This window comes from Pan paniscus, chromosome 22, assembly GCF_029289425.2.
Source record: "Pan paniscus chromosome 22, NHGRI_mPanPan1-v2.0_pri, whole genome shotgun sequence".
NCBI classification, from domain to species: domain Eukaryota; kingdom Metazoa; phylum Chordata; class Mammalia; order Primates; family Hominidae; genus Pan; species Pan paniscus.
The window spans coordinates 35,478,345-35,496,611 of NC_073271.2; the positions used below are offsets into that span (position 1 = coordinate 35,478,345).

Below are 18,267 nucleotides of genomic sequence, written 5' to 3' on the forward strand. Positions count from 1 at the left end.
TTGCATCATTTTGATTAGGAATTAGTCCTCAGAAACCAGTCATGGCAGCATGGCAGAAGAGACAGTTGAACATGTCTTGCTTTATCCACTAGGCATACTTTTTTTTTTTTTTTTTTTGAGACGGAGTCTCGCTCTGTCGCCAGAGCTGGAGTGCAGTGGCGCGATCTTGGCTAACTGCAACCTCCGTCTTCCGGGTTCAAGCGATTCTCCTGCCTCAGCCTCCGGAGTAGCTGGGACTACAGGCGCGCGCCACCACGCCCAGCTAATTTTTGTATCGTAGAGACGGGGTTTCACCATGTTGGCCAGGCTGGTTTCAATCTCTTGACCTCATGACCTGCCCGCCTCGGCCTCCCAAAGTGCTGGGATTACAGGCGTGAGCCACCTCGCCCTGCTCACTATGCATACATTTGAGTTGGGATTCTTTCGCTGCAAAACCTGATCTTCACCTAGATTCGGGTTAATTTATTAACTATTACTAATGATTGTGAACAGTGCATTCTATTAAACTTATTTTTCAGGTATGCAGTTGTGTAAATTGGTTAGACTTACTACAGTGTTTAGATCTGGAACGAAAACGTAAGGCATTTTCCATGTAACTGATTGGAACACGACAGTTATCTGCTACTATAAAAACGGTAGTTTTCTATTTATGGAAGAGTTTATCTTAAACTTATCTAGAATTAAAAGTTAATTTAAAGAAAGTACTAATTATGACAAAAGCGGGGAGTCGTTAGCACTTGAAACCAGAGTTTGGTACTATGAGAAGGTTTTTAATTTTAAAAAGAAGGAAAAAAGAAACACGGACGTCAGAAAACTGGTTCAGTAGGGGTGGGTGCTAGAAGGCTACGGAATCGCCGAAGGCCCAGGAGAAACCCGGAACGTGTTAACCGCTCCAACTGGAGCCGGAGGAAAAAACGGCCCCGCCTCCCGCGAGGGCGACGCAGTTCGCAGGCGCGTCGGCGCGCCTGTTCTGGGGCGCTTGGCTTCACCGCGCAGGCGCGGTCGCCGCTGTTGTTGTGGTCCCCATGGAGCTGCCGTAGCGGACCCAGCACAGCCAGGAGCGTCCGGGATGAGCTCAGCCGCGGCCGACCACTGGGCGTGGTTGCTGGTGCTCAGCTTCGTGTTTGGATGCAATGTTCTTAGGATCCTCCTCCCGTCCTTCTCATCCTTCGTAAGTGGCTGCCTGGCCTCCCAAGGGCCGGTGGGGATGCCGCCCCAGTCCCCCGGCGGGTCTGGCGTAGGTACAGGGGTCTCAACTGGGCGACTGAAGGCCGTAGTAGCGTCTTGGTTGGTCCGTAAGCTTTTTTGAGATAGTTGTTAGCGTCTAAAAGGTGCGACGCTTTACCCCAAAATCAGACTTTCTGGGTTCTAGGGGGTTGGGAGAAACACCCGGCAACCCTGGGCCACGCTTTCACGTGGCAGGACTCTTCTGGCTGTGGGTGGCGGCGGCGAACCTCACACTGGGAGTTCCTAGTGCCCCGCTGTCAGCCTCGTTTCCGTTAATCCTGGTCCCTAGAGGCATTCGAGCAGCCCTCGGCCAGGGTTTCCCAGAGGCCTGGCGGGCGAAGTCAGCTGTTCCAGGTCCCGGAGAGATGGATCCTCGCGTCCAGGAGCCCACATTCTTGGGGTGGGTAGGGTGGGAGACAGGTGTAGAGAGAATCTCAGTACAGCGTGATGCCTTCAGTATCCAAGGGAGCAACCAGGTTGGGGGAACACTCTCTTTCTGCCAGGTAGTGAGTACATTACCTCTGTCTCACGGCTGCTGGGAGAGGCGAGTATTATCATCCCATCCTCCTTTACCTCCCGGAGGAGTCTGGCTCAAGAGAATTTAGTAGTGGCACTAAGTCATCCACCTAGTGACTGGAGGTGGAGATTTGATTGCCTTTTGGAGCAGGGATAGGGATTTGGTGGCAAATTGGACGGGGCGTGGTGGGGTGTGGCCATGGAAGGCGGGGGTACCTTGGGAACTGTCCCCGAGAATGAGCGCCCTCTGTATGCCCACAGCAGAAATGAGGAGCTGTTGAGCAAAGGCGGAGTCCTCAAAGATGGGGCGCATTCGTTTCAGCGTTGTCTTGGAAAACAGTTCTTGCTTTTCTCTCCTAAGATAAATTGGTAGTAGTGGAGGATATTTTATTCCACTAGTATTCATTGAGTGCCTGTTTTGTGCAAAACTCTATTCTTACTCTCTCAATTGTCCTACTGTCCGCATTGTCCTGAGATATAGGGAATTCTCTTTTAACCCCTGAGTCTCCTTCAGAATCTTTCCTGATGCTATCCAGTCTTTAAGATGATGTCTCAGGCATTGCATAAAAGACTCCTGATGAGCTGGCCCATGCTCATCTTCTTGTTTTTAATTGTAAAATATACATAATATGAAGTTTATCATCTTTATCATTTTTAGGTGTACAGTTCAGTGGCATTAAGTGCATTCACATTTTTGTGCAACCATTATCCCAGAACTTTATTATTATTATTTTAAGACAGGGTCTGGCTCTGTGCAGTGGTGTAATCTCGACTCATTGCAACCTCTGCCTCCCAGGTTCAAGTGATCCTCCCACCTCAGCCTCCCAAGTAGCTGGGACCACAGGCATGGACCACCACGCCCAGGTATTTTTTTGTATTTTTAGTAGAGACAGAGCTTTGCCATGTTGGCCAGGCTGGTCTCAAACTCCTGACCTCAAGCCATCCACCCACCCTGGCCTCCCAAAGTGCTGGGATTACAGGTGTGAACCACTGCACGTGGTCCCGCTCCCAGAACATTTTTCTTTTTTTTTTGAGACAGAGTCTCACTCTGTTGCCTGTGTAGGAGTGCAGTGGCCTGATCTTGGCTCACTGCAGCCTCCACCTTCCAGGTTCAAGCGATTCTCCTGCCTCAGCCTCCCAGGTAGCTGTGATTACCAGTACCTGCCACCATGCCCGGCTAATTTTTGTATTTTTAATAGAGATGGGGTCTCACTATGTTGCCCAGGCTGGTCTCAAACTCCTGACCTCAAGTGATCTGTGCTCCTTGGCCTCCCAAAGTGCTAGGATTACAGGCGTGTGCCACCACGCTCGGCCCCATCCCAGAACTTTTTTTATCTCCTCTAACCGAAACTCTCGCACTCATTAAACAACAACTTTCCATTCCTACCTCTCCCTGGCAATCACCATTGTACTTTCTGCCTCTGTGAATTTGACTACTCTTGGGACCTCATATAAGTGGAATAAGACAGTATTTTTCCTTTTGTGACTGGCTTCTTTTCACTCAGCATAATATCCTTAAGGTTCATCCATGGTGTAGCATGAGTCAGGATTTCCTCCCCTTTTAAGGCTGAATAGTATCCCATTGTATGTATAGGCCACATTTTGTTTATTAATTCATCTGTCTATGGACACTTGGGTTGTTTCTACCTTTTGACTATTGTAGATAATGCTAAAATGTTTACAAATATGTCTTTGAGTCTCTGCTTTCAGTTTTTCTGGACATATACCCAGCAGTGGAATTCCTGGATCTATGGTAATTCTATGTTGAATTTTTTTGAGAAACCACCATACTGTTTTCCATAGCAGCCACACCATTCGACATTCCCACCAACAGTGCAGAAGGGTTCCAGTTGCTCCATATCCTTGAACACGTATTTTGTTTTCTTATTTATTTATTCTTTTTTTAATTTTTTTTTATTTTTTGAGATGGAATCTTGTTCTGTTGCCCAGGCTGGAGTGCAGTAGCGCAATCTCGGCTCACTGCAAGCTCCGCCTCCCGGGTTCACACCATTCTCCTGCCTCAGCCTCCCGAGTAGCTGGGACTACAGGTGCCCACCACCACAACCAGCTAATTTTTTTGTATTTTTAGTAGAGACAAGGTTTCACCGAATTAGCCAGGATGGTCTCGATCTCCTGACCTTGTGATCCACCCGCCTCAGCCTCCCAAAGTGCTGGGATTACAGGCTTGAGCCATCGCGCCCGGCCTATTTTTCTTTATTTATTATTTATTTTATTTTATTTATTTATTTTTTGAGACAGTGTCTTGCTCTTGTTGCCCAGGCTGGAGTGCAATGGCGCAATCTCGGCTCACTGCAACCTCTGACCCCCGGGTTCAAGAGATTCTCCTGCCTCAGCTTCCCAAGTAGCTGGGATTACAGGTGGCCGCCACTATGCCTGGCTAATTTTTGTATTTTTAGTAGAGACGAGGTTTCACCATGTTGGCCAGGCTGGTCTCGAACTCCTGATCTCCGGTGATCCGCCTGCCTTGGCCTCCCAAAGTGCTGGGATTACAGGTGTGAGCCACTGCGCCCAGCTAATTTTTATTTTTTTGAGAGGGAGTCTCTCTCTGTCACCCAGGCTGGAGTGCAGTGGCTCAATCTTGGCTCACTGCAACCTCTGCCTCCCGGGTTCAAACAGTTCTTCTGTCTCAGCCTTCCAAGTAGCTGGGATTACAGGTGCATGCCACCATGCCGGGCTAATTTTTGTATTTTTAGTAGAGACGGGGTTTTGCCATGTTGGCGAGGCTGGTCTCGAACTCCTGACCTCAGGTGATCCACCTGCCTGGGCCTCCCAAAGTACTGGGATTACAGGCGTGAGCCACCACACCCGGCCTTTTTTTTTTTTTTGGTAATACTAATCATCCTAATGGACGTAAGGTGGTGTCTCATTTTAGTTTTGATTTGCATTTCCCTAATAGTGATGTTGAGTATCTTTTCAGATGCTTATGGCCATCTGTTTATCTTTGGAGACATGTCTAGTCAAATCTTTTGCCCCCTTTTAAAATCCAGTTGTTTTTTGTTGAGTTCCTTTTGTTGTTGTTATTATTATTATTATTATTACTATTTTTGAGACAGAGTTTTGCTCTTTTGCCGAGGCTGGAGTGCAGTGGTGCTATCTCGGCTCACTGCAACCTCTGCCTCCTGGGTTCAAGCGATTCTCCTGCCTTAGCCTCCCGAGTAGCTGGGATTACATGCATGCGCCACCACACCTAGCTAATTTTTGTATTTTTTTTTAGTAGAAAGAGGGTTTCACCATGTTGGCCTGGCTGGTCTCGAACTCTTGACCTCAGGTGATCCACCTGCCTCACCCTCCCAAAGTGCGGAGATTACAGCTGTGAGCCACCGCACCTGGCCGACATTTTTTTTTTTTTTTAACTTTTAAGTTCAGGGATACATGTGCGGGTTTGTTATATAGGTAAACTTGTGTCATGGGTGTTTGTTGTGCAGATTATTTCGTCACCCAGTTATTAAGTCTGGTACTCATTAGTTATTTTTCCTGATTGTCTCCCTCCCACCCCCTACCCTCCACCCTCCGAAATAAAAAAAATTGTTTTTAGAGGCCGAGTCTTGCTCTGTGACTCAGGACCTGTGGCCACATCCTGTGCTGCCTCATACAACCTTATGGCCTCTCTAACCTCAACCCAGTTAGCTTTCCTAAACCCATTTCCCTATGATTGTTAACACTTGTTGTTAGCCAGGTTCGGAAGGATAACATAATTATTATCCCAGCAGAGTACACCCACCCTGTAATCGGTAAGAGAGATGTTTGGCCTGGTCACTGGGTTTGTGGTGAGGGTCTGTGAAAAGCTGTAAGGAACGCGCTGGTCTTCAGTGGGGTCACATGCTGCTCCTTCACCATCGTCAGAGGCTACTTCATCACAGCCTCTCTGATTCGAGGATTCCAGTGGGAAAGACTCATGACAAGCAGCAGAAAGTCGAATTGGGAAAACAGTGCCCTCAGGGATGGGGCCGCGCTCAGGTACTTAGATTATAACCTCCGTTGGGATGTTTCTGAAGCTTTCGTCCTAGCAGAAGTTAGGGAGGCAGCACCCCGATCTCAGCACTCAGTCTAGGCCGCACTGGTCCCCGCACTGGTCTCCCCCCTCCCCCCGCGTGAGGCCTTAGGAGGTCTGAAGTATCAGAAGTCCTTGGGCCAGTTAAGCCTAGCAAGGTCCTGGGAGGCGATCTCAGCTGTCCGCTGCGGTGGGGGTGGGATGCCTGGTAAGGACACCAAGTCCCTGGTGTTGGCGTGGTTGGAATTTTCCTGGGATCGCTCCCTTCTCTTCAAGCTGGTCACGGGGACGCATGGTTGAGAGAGCCTAGTTCATTCAGTAGGTGGTCCAGGACTTTCTTCAGCTATAGGAGGGAAACAGACTCCTTTGGTGAGCACCGGCTCTGCAGCTCTGCGGGTGCAGGGGAGGTGTACTGCGTAGGTGCCCCAGGACTGGCGGGGGCTGAGGGTCCATGCGAACGGCACTACTACGCAGGCGTCGCAGGACTGGCGCGGGCTCAAGGTCCGTGCAAACTGCATGCACTGCGCAGGCGCTCCAGGACTCGCGCGGGGTCAAAGTACATGCAAGCCGCACGCACTGCACAGGTGCCCCAGGACTGGCACGGGCTCAGAGTCCACGCATACCGCACACACTGCGCAGGCGCTCCAGGACTGGCGCGGGCTCAGAGTCTATGCAAACCGCATACACTGTGCAGGCGCCCTAGGACTGGCGCTGGCTCAGGGTCCCTGCGAGCCGCACGCACTGCGCAGGCGCCCCAGAGCTGGTGTGGGCTGAGTGGCCACACGAGCCACATGCACTGCGCAGGCGCCAGGAGGCCCTTCCTCGCAATCCGAGCTTTGCAGATAAAAGGACTCTGCGTGTGTTGCCTTCTGGGCTTACGGGCCGAGTGCCCTTTCAGATTCAACTTTTTCTAAATTATCCTTCACTTTCTGCTGTAAAGAGTGGCCACCTCCTTTTCCCTCTAGGGGACTGAAGCGAGAGGAAGATATTGCAGGGTTTGCGTCTGTGGTCATCTTCTTAGAGAGCACCCCCTCCGCCCCCACACCCTTTTCCTCAGAGCTGTTGCTTAGTGAGTCCCTGCCATGGACCAGGCTTGGGAATGGTCCCCAAGTATTAGTTTAGGGGGACGACTCTCTGCTTCACAGGACCTGCCCCAGAATCCTGTGACTCAGAAGCGCGCTGGTGAAGTGCGCATGTGCGGGCAGGGCCTCCAGTGGGGCTCTCGTGGGGGCAGCAGCCAAGGACTGGGGCTGGCGGCCTGGAGAGCTGCCCGCTTCTCCTCCCTGGCCGGCAGGGGTCCTGGCCGAGAGTGGCATCTGGGGCTGTTCAGGGTCTGGAGCTTCCTGAGTTGGAAGACCCTGTCCCCTGTGTTCAGGGACTCAGGGTGACCTGAGTTGGTGGTTCCTGGGTTTGCCTGCTCTACTGCTGGCAGGGACGAGCACGGGTTGTGCACGTTGTCATGCCATCAATTAATTCAGAGATTCACTTTTGTTCTAAAAATTAGTATTTGCATTATTACATTTAGATTCATATTAAATCTTACACTGCGTGATTCTAGAACATTTTAACACTTATATGTGGGTCTTGGATTAACATTGATACATATTTGCAAATTTATACTTTAAAACTTTTTTTTTTTAGAGACAGGGTCTCACTCTGTTGCCAAGGCTGTAGTGTGGTGGTGCCATCATAACTCACAGCAGCCTCAACCTTTCGGGCTCAAGTGATCCCTCCCTCCCCGCCTCAGCCTCCTGAGTAGCTGGGGCCACACGGACCACAGGCGTGCACCACCACACCTGACTAATTTTTAATTTTTTGGTAGAGATTGGGTCTTGCTATGTTGCCCCGCCTGGTCTCGAACTCCTGGGCTCAGACGATCCTCCCGCATCAGTCTCCGAAACTGCTGGGATTACTGCACTGCACCTGGCTCAGACAATTTTTATTGTGCTTATACATGTAATAGATGTAATTCTTTTTTCAAGCACCAGTTGTTTTTGTTAACCTTACAAAGCTGCCTTCAGTTTTCCTGAAGTTCACCCTTCTGCCTTCACTCACCTCCCATTCCTGAGTTGTTTTGTGTATTCCCTATAATGCTAAATAATGTCTTGGAATCTCTTTTTCTTTTTAAAATATGGTTTTAAAAGTCAGATTTATTGAAGTGTAATTTGTATAAGGCGAAATTATCAAAAAGTCCTTAGCAGTGTCTGTAGATTTTCCTTGCTTTTGAAAGATAATTTTGTGATTCATCTAAGAGAATTTGGCCCATTCCTATTTCCTTCTCCAGAGTGGATCAGGCTGGAGTATAGCTCCTTTGGTTATAGTGTTGGGTAGTGGCCAGGGCAGAGGCACCACAAAGAGAGCTGGATTTGAACCCCCTACTCCCTGCGCAAAGGCTGCCAGAAGCTGCGCTGCAGTGAACACGCTGCGCATAAGCCCCTGGAACCCCCCCCCCGCCTACTCCCCACATTCCCCCCACTTTTGCCTCATCACGCAGGCGCTGGTAGGTGGCATCACTGGGCGGGTCAGAAACCAGGCGCATGCGCAGACACCCTCCGGCGACTGCCGGGACGCGGCTTCCAAGCTCTAAATGGAGAGTTGTCCCTACTGTGCGGCAGGCGGAGGAGACCTGTAAGCTGGAAGGGGGAGGGGGGATCTCATTTATTGTGTGCCAGGCACACTTTAGATACACTATAACATTTCGTCTTTATTAATCTATTTTTAAAATTTCGAAACACAAATGTGCAGAAAAGTTACGCATACAGTCAATACCGATAACTGATTTTGTTTCCTGAACCATTTGGAAGTTGTCAACCCGAACCCCCTCATTCCGAGATACTTTGGTATTCAAAAGAATCTTGGGGGCCGGGCACAGTGGCTCACGACTTCAATCCCAGCACTTTGGGAGGCCGAGGCTGGCGGATCGCTTGAGCTCAGGAGTTCACTGGCAACATAGTGAAACCGTGTGTCTACTAAAACTAAAAAAAAATTAGTCGAGTGTGGTGGTGCAGGCCTGTAGTCCCAGATGTTCAGGAGGCTCAGGTGGGAGTATCGCTTGAGCCCAGGAAGTCGAGGTTGCAGTGAGCCGAGATCTAATGCAGGCGTCAAGTACGTTACCACGATCTGATCCTCAGACCCCATGCAGGTTCCCCACGTTTCGCAGTAACGTCCTTAACAGGGAAAGGACCCAGTTCGGAATCATGCGTTGCATTTCCTGGCCTCTAGCCTCCTGTCTGGAGGAGTTTCCCGGTCTTCCCTTGACTTTCATGGCCGTCATTTGTGGGTGTCAGAGGCCAGTGATTTCGCAGAAGGGACGCCTACTGGCATGTCTGATACTTGGTAGGGATTTCTGAGAGGCAGTGCTGTGTTCTCATTGTGTCTCATCCGCTGGTGTGGGACTGGGATTTGGGGATGTTCGCTGATCCCTTGGGGTAGGTGGCAGAGGCGCCTCTGAGGGATCTGGTCTTGGGGCGCCCGCGCAGTCCTTGGACTAGGCCTTCCCGGCAGATCTGCGGGCGCCACCTGGCGGTCACTGCCGACTCCTCCGTTGCGCTCCAGTTACCCCTCCCCTCCCGGTGCCGTGGCCCGGGGCCGTTCCCTGGAGAGTGGACGGCTGGGGCTGGTGCAGGGAACAGGGGCCTGCGGGGGCTGCGCAGGCGGGCCTCTAGGTCATGCGGGGCCCCTCTGTTCACAGGGACCAGCCAGGCCAGCCTGGGGAGCGTGCCTCTTTGTTTATGTCTGTATTTCTCTGCCTATCTGTGGAAACCACAGATCTCCAATTCTAAGCCTACACCACAAGATTCATTCTGCTTCTCTCCGAGACGCCTGCTTGCCTGCCTGCCTTCCTTCCTCCCTCCCTTCCTCCCTTCTTCCCTTCCTTCCTTCACCAGGTTATGAAACTGGCTAATTTTTCATATTTTTTGTAGAGACAGAGTTTCACCATGTTGCCAAGGCTGGTCTCGAACTCCTGGGCTCAAGCGATTCACCTGCCTTGGCCTCCCAAAGTGCTGGGATTATTGGCATGAGCCACCCAACCTGGCCTTTTTTCTTTTGTCCCCCCCCTTTTTTTTAGACAAGGTCTCACCCTGTCGCCCAGGCTGGAGTCCCATGGCGTGATCTCAGCTCACTGGAGCCTTGAACTCCTGTATACAAGAGATCCTCCTACCCCGGCCTCCAGAGTGTTAGGGTTGCAGGCCGAGCCACCATGCCAGGCTGAGGCATCTTTCTAAGTGTCTTTGTTGAAAGTGAGAAGACTGGCTTCCGTTACTCTCAATATGTTTATTTCTGTGATCACCCTTTTGTAATTAATCTCTGGTGTCCACCGCCCACTGTTACCCAAGTGAATGCATGCCTCTCCCCACCTGGGCTCCGACACTGGCAGGGTTCCTTCTTGTCTTGTATGTCTGTCTCCCTCACCCTACAGACCCTGACTCCCGTGTCAGGCTGCCCTTTCTTGGGGACCCCTGTATCACCATGCCTGGCCCTGATGCCTCTTGCCAGGGTGCCATTCTGTGGGAAGGCCCTCTGCACTGAGCTTGGGCACTGACACTCTGCCCCGGGCCCCTGCCTCACCACTGTTACCCTGCACCTGCACCTTGCTCTGCCCCGTCTAATCTAGGACTGAATTCTTCTGGGAGGGGAGAAGATACATGTTCCCTGTCACTGGAATAACAGCTCTGGTGATGGAATTGGTTTTCATTTCACAATTGCAATTTTATTTATAGTGAAACAGACAAACATTTGTATTGGAGCAAATTCATGGGCATATCTGTAAAAGGAGAAATATAGTTTGAATAGCAATTTGAGTATGAGTTTTTTTTTTGTTTTTTTTTTTTTGTGGTCGTTATAGGGAGCCAAAAAAGGCAGCAGAGGCTGGCTGTGGGAGGAAGGTGTACCGGTTCTGTCTGGCCAAACCCATGCTGGAGTCGCCTCAAAAGCAGTGGCAGGGGAGTTCCCTCAAGGGGCTGCTCCAGACTGCCTGGAGATGGGGCCAGCTGGGATTCCAAAGAAAGAAGCACTAAACGCCAGGGTGATAAGTCCACAGCATTCATGACGGGAACTTACAAGAGCTGCGGCAGTCCCGGGACAGCCAGTGAGAGAAAGGGACATTTACCTAGGGCTGTCTGCCACCCGGGGGTTGGGGTATGGCGTGTATATGGGAGTTTAAGGACTTTGTCATGGCGGGGCTAGTTTGTAGGTGTTTCTCAGCAGGATGAATCTCCCAGTGTTCTCCAGCAACAGCCTTTACTCTTTATCAGTCCTGGGAACGTTCACGGCCCCAGTTTGCATTCAGTCCTGCAGGGAAACACACAACTGGCTGGGTCACAGAGTGGTCAGGGCATAGACAGAAAGTAGCGGGGGACTGGGGAACCCTCCTGTGACCCGTGTTGGAAGGTGCTGATCCCCGTTGTCCGCCCTGCCAGATGTCCAGGGTGCTGCAGAAGGACGCGGAGCAGGAGTCACAGATGAGAGCGGAGATCCAGGACATGAAGCAGGAGCTCTCCACGGTCAACATGATGGATGAGTTTGCCAGATATGCCAGGCTGGAAAGAAAGATCAACAAGATGACGGATAAGCTCAAAACCCACGGTACTGTGTCCCTTGCAGCCTGAAGGCTTCATGAGAGCTGATGAATAGAGAAGTCTGTATGTAAAGATTAGTAGAATATATACTTTGCTTCTTGGATGTTCTGAATATTGATGGAAACTTAAGTTATCTGGAGGAAACTCAGTAATAAGTATTACTTTCCTCTTATTTGCTGGTGAACCTTTGCTTTCTAAGCACAGAAATATCTAAGATCCTCTCAGATTTTCCTCAGAGCCAACTCTTTAAAATTTTAAGCCAACTCTTAAAAATTGTAGGTTTTCATTTTTAAATTCATCACTTTTCTGAGAGAAGCCCAGAAAAAAAGTCTCACAGTGGATTCCCAGAAGCTTTTGTTCCACTCTCTAGAAAAATGCCCAGCAGTGTCCTCTTCTGAGTGTCACCTCCCGGGTCCAGTGTCCTATGATGAAGAGCGCTTTCTCAGGGCAGCCTGTGTGCTGAGGGACCCCGGTCACAGTGTGTGCACAGTCAGAGAGCTGTCTCTGTGGCTAGGAAAACAGACAAAGGGGCCTGTCCAGGCCCAGGACAAGCTGGACTCCCACCAGGGGTTCGTGTACTGTGCACACTGGGAAATAAGGAGGAAAATTTAGTCCTGTTGGTAAGTGGTAACTGTATTATACAAAGAATCTTTGATTTCATGAGTCGTTTTAAGAGTTTTCAAAATTAAAGCTATTCAAATCTCAATCTGAGTCGGATACTATTTTAAATAATGGCATAATGAGATGGTGGGTGACTTAAAAATTCTATTTTATATTTTCTAAATATGTTGAGCAATTGTTCCATTTATAATCAGAAAGTGTATTATAAGGGAAAATAACATTTCTGTGTATTTGAATATTTTGTTAATTTTTCAGGACTGACATAATTATTTATCCTGTTTTTCCTTTCAGTGAAAGCTCGGACAGCTCAATTAGCCAAGATAAAATGGGTGATAAGTGTCGCTTTCTACGTATTGCAGGTAAGTGTGCTAGAGCTTCAGCCGGATCATTGGAGTTGGTTACCCCGGCCTCCGGAGACGTGCCTGCAGATCCAGGGCTGGGAGTTCGGGCTGTTCCACCTTCAGCTGTCGTGTCGTGTGTCCCTGCCCACACGGAGCTCTAAACACTCTCGGTCTCTAAGTCAGACTAAAAGGAAGCCTTTCTCTTGAGGAGAGTTGTTAAAGTTTGGGACTTTTTGGCAGATGGACTGTGAAGTAAGTTCTCGGAGAGCTTTCACCATGCCTTCATCCCAGTGTGGTTTGAAGGGCCTGGTGGGATGAAGCGAGAAGCTTATAGATGACATTGGGTTTTTCTGAGATCTTCAATACTTTTGGCCCTTACTTGTTACCTGGTGTACTTCATGCACACTCTCCACCCTCCAGGTAGGGAACCAGCTTTTCCGACTGGAATTGGCTTCTAGCCTCCCTGCCTGGGGCTTAACCCTTATAGCCTCTCCTGGAGCTGTTGGGCTCTGCTCTGCCCCGAGAGTGCAGTTGTGCTGCCCAGACACCTTTAGCAGCTGCCGTAAATATCCGAGTTGCAGTACCATGTGATTCAGTAACCAAGGCAAAGGATTCAAGCCCACCCCCAAAAAAGCTTAGTTTGGCAGGGTATATTGAAGGAAATTAATTCTGAGGCACTGTCATTTGCTAAGAGATAAGTTTCCGCAGACAAAGGAGTTAGGCCAGCAACCCTCTTTCATGTCTCTTCTGAGCGGCCTGTTCAAGCCAGGAAGAGGACAGATGACAATCGAAGGAATGCTGTGGGGGGATGGAGGGAAATAAAGCATCCCCCACCATTGAAACTTACACAGGGCTCACCTCTGCGTCCCTTGCTAACACTGGTGTACGTGGGAGAATTCACTATTTTTTCCAAGGATGGCTTTCGTCACTAATAAGGTGTGTTGAGCATACAGTCTGGCTACTCAAAGGAGATACTCAGTGAGAAAAGCACACCCGTGTTATGGGAGACTTTGGTTAGTTTATCAGCAAATTTAAATTATGTGTTCATCCTAAAACAGTGAAATGCCAGTTCACATAGGAAGGCTCGCCTACTTGTTGGCAGTGTTCAGACATGCTGCTGAGCTCGTCTTTAATTTGACTTTCTCATTCAAGGTTTCACCAAGGGACATTAGTGGCTGTGTGTGCTCATCTGTTGTCTGTGGGGACTGGGTTCCTAGGCTTGAGGTGCTCAGTCTGGAGAGTTTTCCTGGTTTTATTTTCGCATTTCCCTGTCCTCCCTTCTGTGTGGTCGGTTGTGTGATTGGCAGGCTGCTTTGCTCACCAGAGGTGTCTTTACAGGCTGCCCTGATGATCTCACTCATTTGGAAGTATTATTCTGTCCCTGTGGCTGTCGTGCCGAGTAAATGGATAACCCCTCTAGACCGCCTGGTAGCCTTTCCTACTAGAGTAGCAGGTAAGAATTTTCTGGAAGATGCAGTGGAAGAGTGTGAATAGGCTTATGTAGAGGTGTGTGGTAGAAGATTAAGGTAGCCTGACATCCTCCTCACCGTCCATTTAGTGAGCGGGGTTGTGTCTCAGCCTCACATGAGGCTTCCCATGAAGAAACTGAGGTCTAAAAAAGTTACTTCACTTGTCCAGTGTCACCAAAATGTTAAGGAGCAAAGCTAGAATTCAGTCCTAGGTCTGTTTCCGGGATCCATGCCCAATACGTCAAGTCTGATACCCCATTGAAACACTAGCCGTAGTTCCAAAATTCTGTATCTTTTCAATCCCTATTATGGTTGGCTTCTCTGTAGCACTTGCTGCTCCTGGCTATTCTTTTATTTTTTATTTTTTGAGACTGAGTCTCACTCCGTCACCCAGGCTGGAGTCAGTGGTGCGATCTTGGCTCACTGCAACAACCTCTGCCTCCCAGGTTCAAGCAATTCTTATGCTTCAGCCTCCCAACTAGCTGAAATTACAGGCGTGCACTACCACGCCCAGCTAATTTTTGTATTTTTAGTAGAGACAGCGTTTCACCATGTTGGCCAGGCTGGTCTCAAACTCCTGACCTTAAGTGATCCTCATGCCTTGGCCTCCCAAAGTACTGAGATTACAGGCATGAACCACTATGCCCAGCCACGTTCTTTTATTTTTGAAGATAATTTTTTTTTAGATATTAAAAGTAGTACATGTCACTATAGAATGATTAGAAATATAGCTATCAATTAAAAATCCCAGCTGGGTGCAGTGGCTCACGCCTGTAATCCTAGCACTTTGGGAGGCCAAGGTGGGCGGATTGCCTGAGCTCAGGAGTTTGAGACCAGCCTGGCCAACATGGTGAAACCCTATCTCTACTAAAATACAAAAAATTAGCTGGGCATGGTGGTGCGTGCCTGTAATTCCAGCTACTTGAGAGGCTGAGGTGTGAGAATCACTTGAATCCGAGAGGGGGAGGTTGCAGTGAGCTGAGATCACGCCAGTGTACCCCAGCCTGGGTGACAGAGTGAGAATCTGTCTCAAATAAAATAAAATAAATAAAAAATAAGATTCCTATTAGCTTTTAATGCTGTGATATGTTTTTCTTTGCCTTTTTTCCCCCATTTATTTTGATATAGTTAAGGTCACCTGGCACATCACATGTTGTGCCTCCTTTTTACTTTATAGGGTAAGCCTATTCCCACGTGTTTTAGTTTGTTAGGGTTAAGTGAAATACTATAAACTGGGTAGCTCATAAAGAACAGAAATGTATTTCTCACTGTTCCGGAGGCCGGGGAGTCCAAAATCAAGGTGCCGGCAGATTTGGTGTCTGATGATGGCCCATTTTCCAGTTCATGGATGGTGTCTTCTCACTGTGTCCTTGCATGGTGGAAGGACAAGCTCCTTTAGGCCTCTTCTATAAGGGCACTAATCCCATTCACACGGACTCTGCCCTTGTGACTTAGTCACCTCCCATAAGGCCCCAATTCTTAATGCCATCACTGTGGGGGGTAGCATATTAACATATGAATTTTAGGGGGATACAAACATTCAGACCATAGCACCATATCAGTACATTTCTTTTCTTTTTTTTCTTTTCTTTTCTTTGTGAGGCAGGGTCTTGCTCTGTTGCCCAGGCTGGCAGTGGCACCCTCATAGCTCACTACAGCCTGGAACTCCTTGGCTCAAGTGGTCCTCCCACCTTAGTCTCCTGAATAGTTAGGATCACAGTTGCACACCACCATGCCCAGCTAATTAAAAAAAAATGTTTTTTATAGAGATGGGGTCTTGCTTTGTTGCTTAGGTTGGTCCCAAACTCCTGGCATCAAGCAATCCTCCCTCCTCAGCCTCTCAAAGTGCTGGGATTATAGGCGTGTCACCTTGCCTGGCAAATTTCTTTATTAAGGAATTTTCAGTAGCTGTTCTTCATTTAGATATCTCATTTGCAGATTTTCCTGATGAAGGATATTTATTCCGGTCCTGATTTTTTGCTATTAAAGATAATGCTGCAGCACACATACTTGCTGGTCTTTGGTTGTGATTTGTGATTATGTTAGAGGTGAATACTGTATCAAAAGGAATGACTATTTTTTTTTTTTTAAGACCAAGTCTAACTCTGTCGCGCAGGCTGGAGTGCAGTGGCGTGATCTCTGCTCACTGCAACTTCCACCTCCCAGGTTCAAGTGGTTCTCCTGCCTCAGCCTCCCCGGTAGCTGGGATTACAGGTGCCCACCACCACGCCCGACTAGTTTTTGTAGTTTTAGTAGAGACAGGGTTTCACCATGTTGGCCAGGCTGGTCTTGAACTCTTGACCTCAGGTGATCCACCTGCCTTATCCTCCCAAAGTGCTGGGATTACAGGTGTGAGCCACTGTGCCTGGCCAGGAATGGCTGTTTCAAAGACTCCCAATTTAGCTACCACCCCTGTCCCCTTCCCCACCCTTTCCTTCCCCTCTCCTTTGTTTGACACAGCTGGGCCTAGGCCAGGAGCCCTGCACTGTGGCCAGAGAAGCATCCAGCCACCCTTCCATGCATCCAGCAGGTCCATGGGCCACTCTTGCAGCCTGTCTTCCTGGACAGGGGGATATGTATGCCTCTCCATTATTGGTGGGGCAAGAAAGGCATAGGTAGACATTGCTTTGTTTATAATGCTTTCTGAGAAAGGAAAAATAAATAATCTTACAGGTTTGGTTTTGGAATCTATTAATATCATAAATAGTAACGCACATCTCTCTGGCAGGAAAGGGAAATTCAGCCCAGGGTCCACTGTTCACTGCAATTCCTGCTTAGTAAAGAATACAGCCCTATGATTCTATAGAAAGTCACAAATTCAGGCTGGGCATGGTGGCTCACACCTGTAATCCCAGCACTTTTGGAGGCCGAGGCAGGCGAATCATCTGAGGTCAGGAGTTTGAGACTAGCCTGACCTACATGGTGAAACCGTGTCTGTACTAAAAATACAAAATTAGCCAGGTGTCGGCCGGGTGCGGTGGCTCATGCCTGTAATCCCAGCACTTTGGGAGGTCGAGGCGGGCAGATCATGAGTTCAGGAGATCGAGACCACGGTGAAACCCCATCTCTACTAAAAATACAAAAAATTAGCCGGGTGCGGTGGCGGGCGCCTGTAGTCCCAGCTACTCGGGAGGCTGAGGCAGGACAATGGCGTGAACCCGGGAGGTAGAGCTTGCAGTGAGCCAAGATCGCGCCACTGTACTCCCACCTGGGTGACAGAGCGAGACTCTGTCTCAAAAAAAAAAAAAAAAAAAAAATTAGCCAGGTGTGGTGGTGCACACCTGTAATCCCAGCTACTCGGGAGGCTGAGGCAGGAGAATCGCTTGAGCCCGGGAGGCAGAGGTGCAGTGAGCCGAGACCGCACCATTGCACTCCAGCCTGGGGGACAGAGCGAGACTCCGTCTCAAAAAAAAAAAAAAAAAAAAGAAAGTGACAAATTTGAACCTATGAAACATAAACTTCACTTCAGCCCAGCACTGCTCAAAAAGAATGGAAATACTCTCTTTGCTGTGAGTTAAAGACAGCAGAGACAGATGGGGGCAGCACTGCTGGTACGCGCTCTCATGGTGAATGTCTTTGTTTTCAGGTGGTGTTGGAATTACCTGTTGGATTTTAGTCTGTAACAAAGTTGTCGCTATTGTGCTTCATCCGTTCAGCTGAACAGGAGGATGGATACAGCCGCGAGGCTAAAAAACGGATTTCCTCTTACTAGCTTAAAATCTGATTTACACTGTTTTGTTTTTTAAGAAACAAAAGTGCACAGTTTAGATTTTTTTTTGTTGAATATGTTTGTTCTTGGACTTTATGAGAGCGTCTTAGAAGAATCATGATTTTCTACACCTGTCATTGAGCCAAGAAAGTCCAGTTTATGACACGTATGTGAACACCGTCCTCGATCTGTACGAAATGTGAAATGTTTAGGGACATCTCCGTGCTGTCACTTGTGATTTGCCCTCTTATGTATTTTGGTCATATTGCCAACTGGAAAGTCAAAATTTTCTAACAACTTTAAGTAAGTTCTTTGAAGACTTAGTGCTGTTTTTAATCCAGTTTAGAAAGTAACTTAATTTTAATACCACTACTAAAAATTAGAAAATTTCTTCTTTAATCACATTCAATATGGTTAAAAGAACAACACTAATTGACATTGCGTGGGCTTTTTCTCCCTTTGTTTAAAATGTCATTTGTTGAGCAAGAGTTGTATAGTATTATCTACTTACTTGAGGCTGTTAATTTTTCATTACAGTGTTTTGTAAATGTATCCACGAGACCATGATGCATTGTTTTGTGCTCAACTTGTGTTTTGTATTTAAAGCATTTTGAATGAAGTGTATTTTATAAGCATTTAATATTTATGCTCTTTAGAATGGAACACAGAAAACAAACCTTATAAGGCCTGATTAAATTAATCTGAACCAATAACCTGTGTGACCTACAAAGTATAATTCTATTAAATGTTCCTTAAAACACTTTTTTCTAATTAAAATCTTTGCAAGTGCTTG

General features: G+C 48.3%; 1 protein-coding gene across 7 annotated transcripts; it reads left to right on the forward strand.

The window, feature by feature from the left end:
- Positions 1 to 251: 251 nt before the first annotated feature.
- GET1 (guided entry of tail-anchored proteins factor 1) lies at positions 252 to 18,234 on the forward strand. Of its 7 annotated transcripts, none has more exons than XM_008977622.5 (5): positions 252 to 1,171; positions 11,176 to 11,341; positions 12,247 to 12,314; positions 13,635 to 13,749; positions 17,352 to 18,234. In XM_008977622.5, exons 1-5 carry the CDS (start codon positions 1,070 to 1,072, stop codon positions 17,423 to 17,425), a joined length of 525 nt encoding a protein of 174 aa, XP_008975870.1. In that variant the 5' UTR covers positions 252 to 1,069; the 3' UTR covers positions 17,426 to 18,234. The 7 variants fall into 7 exon arrangements, with proteins under 7 accessions (XP_008975870.1, XP_024782733.3, XP_024782731.1 ...); XM_024926965.4 differs by having other exon boundaries at positions 1,010 to 1,291; XM_024926963.4 differs by having other exon boundaries at positions 1,010 to 1,237.
- The last annotated feature ends 33 nt before the right edge of the window (positions 18,235 to 18,267 follow it).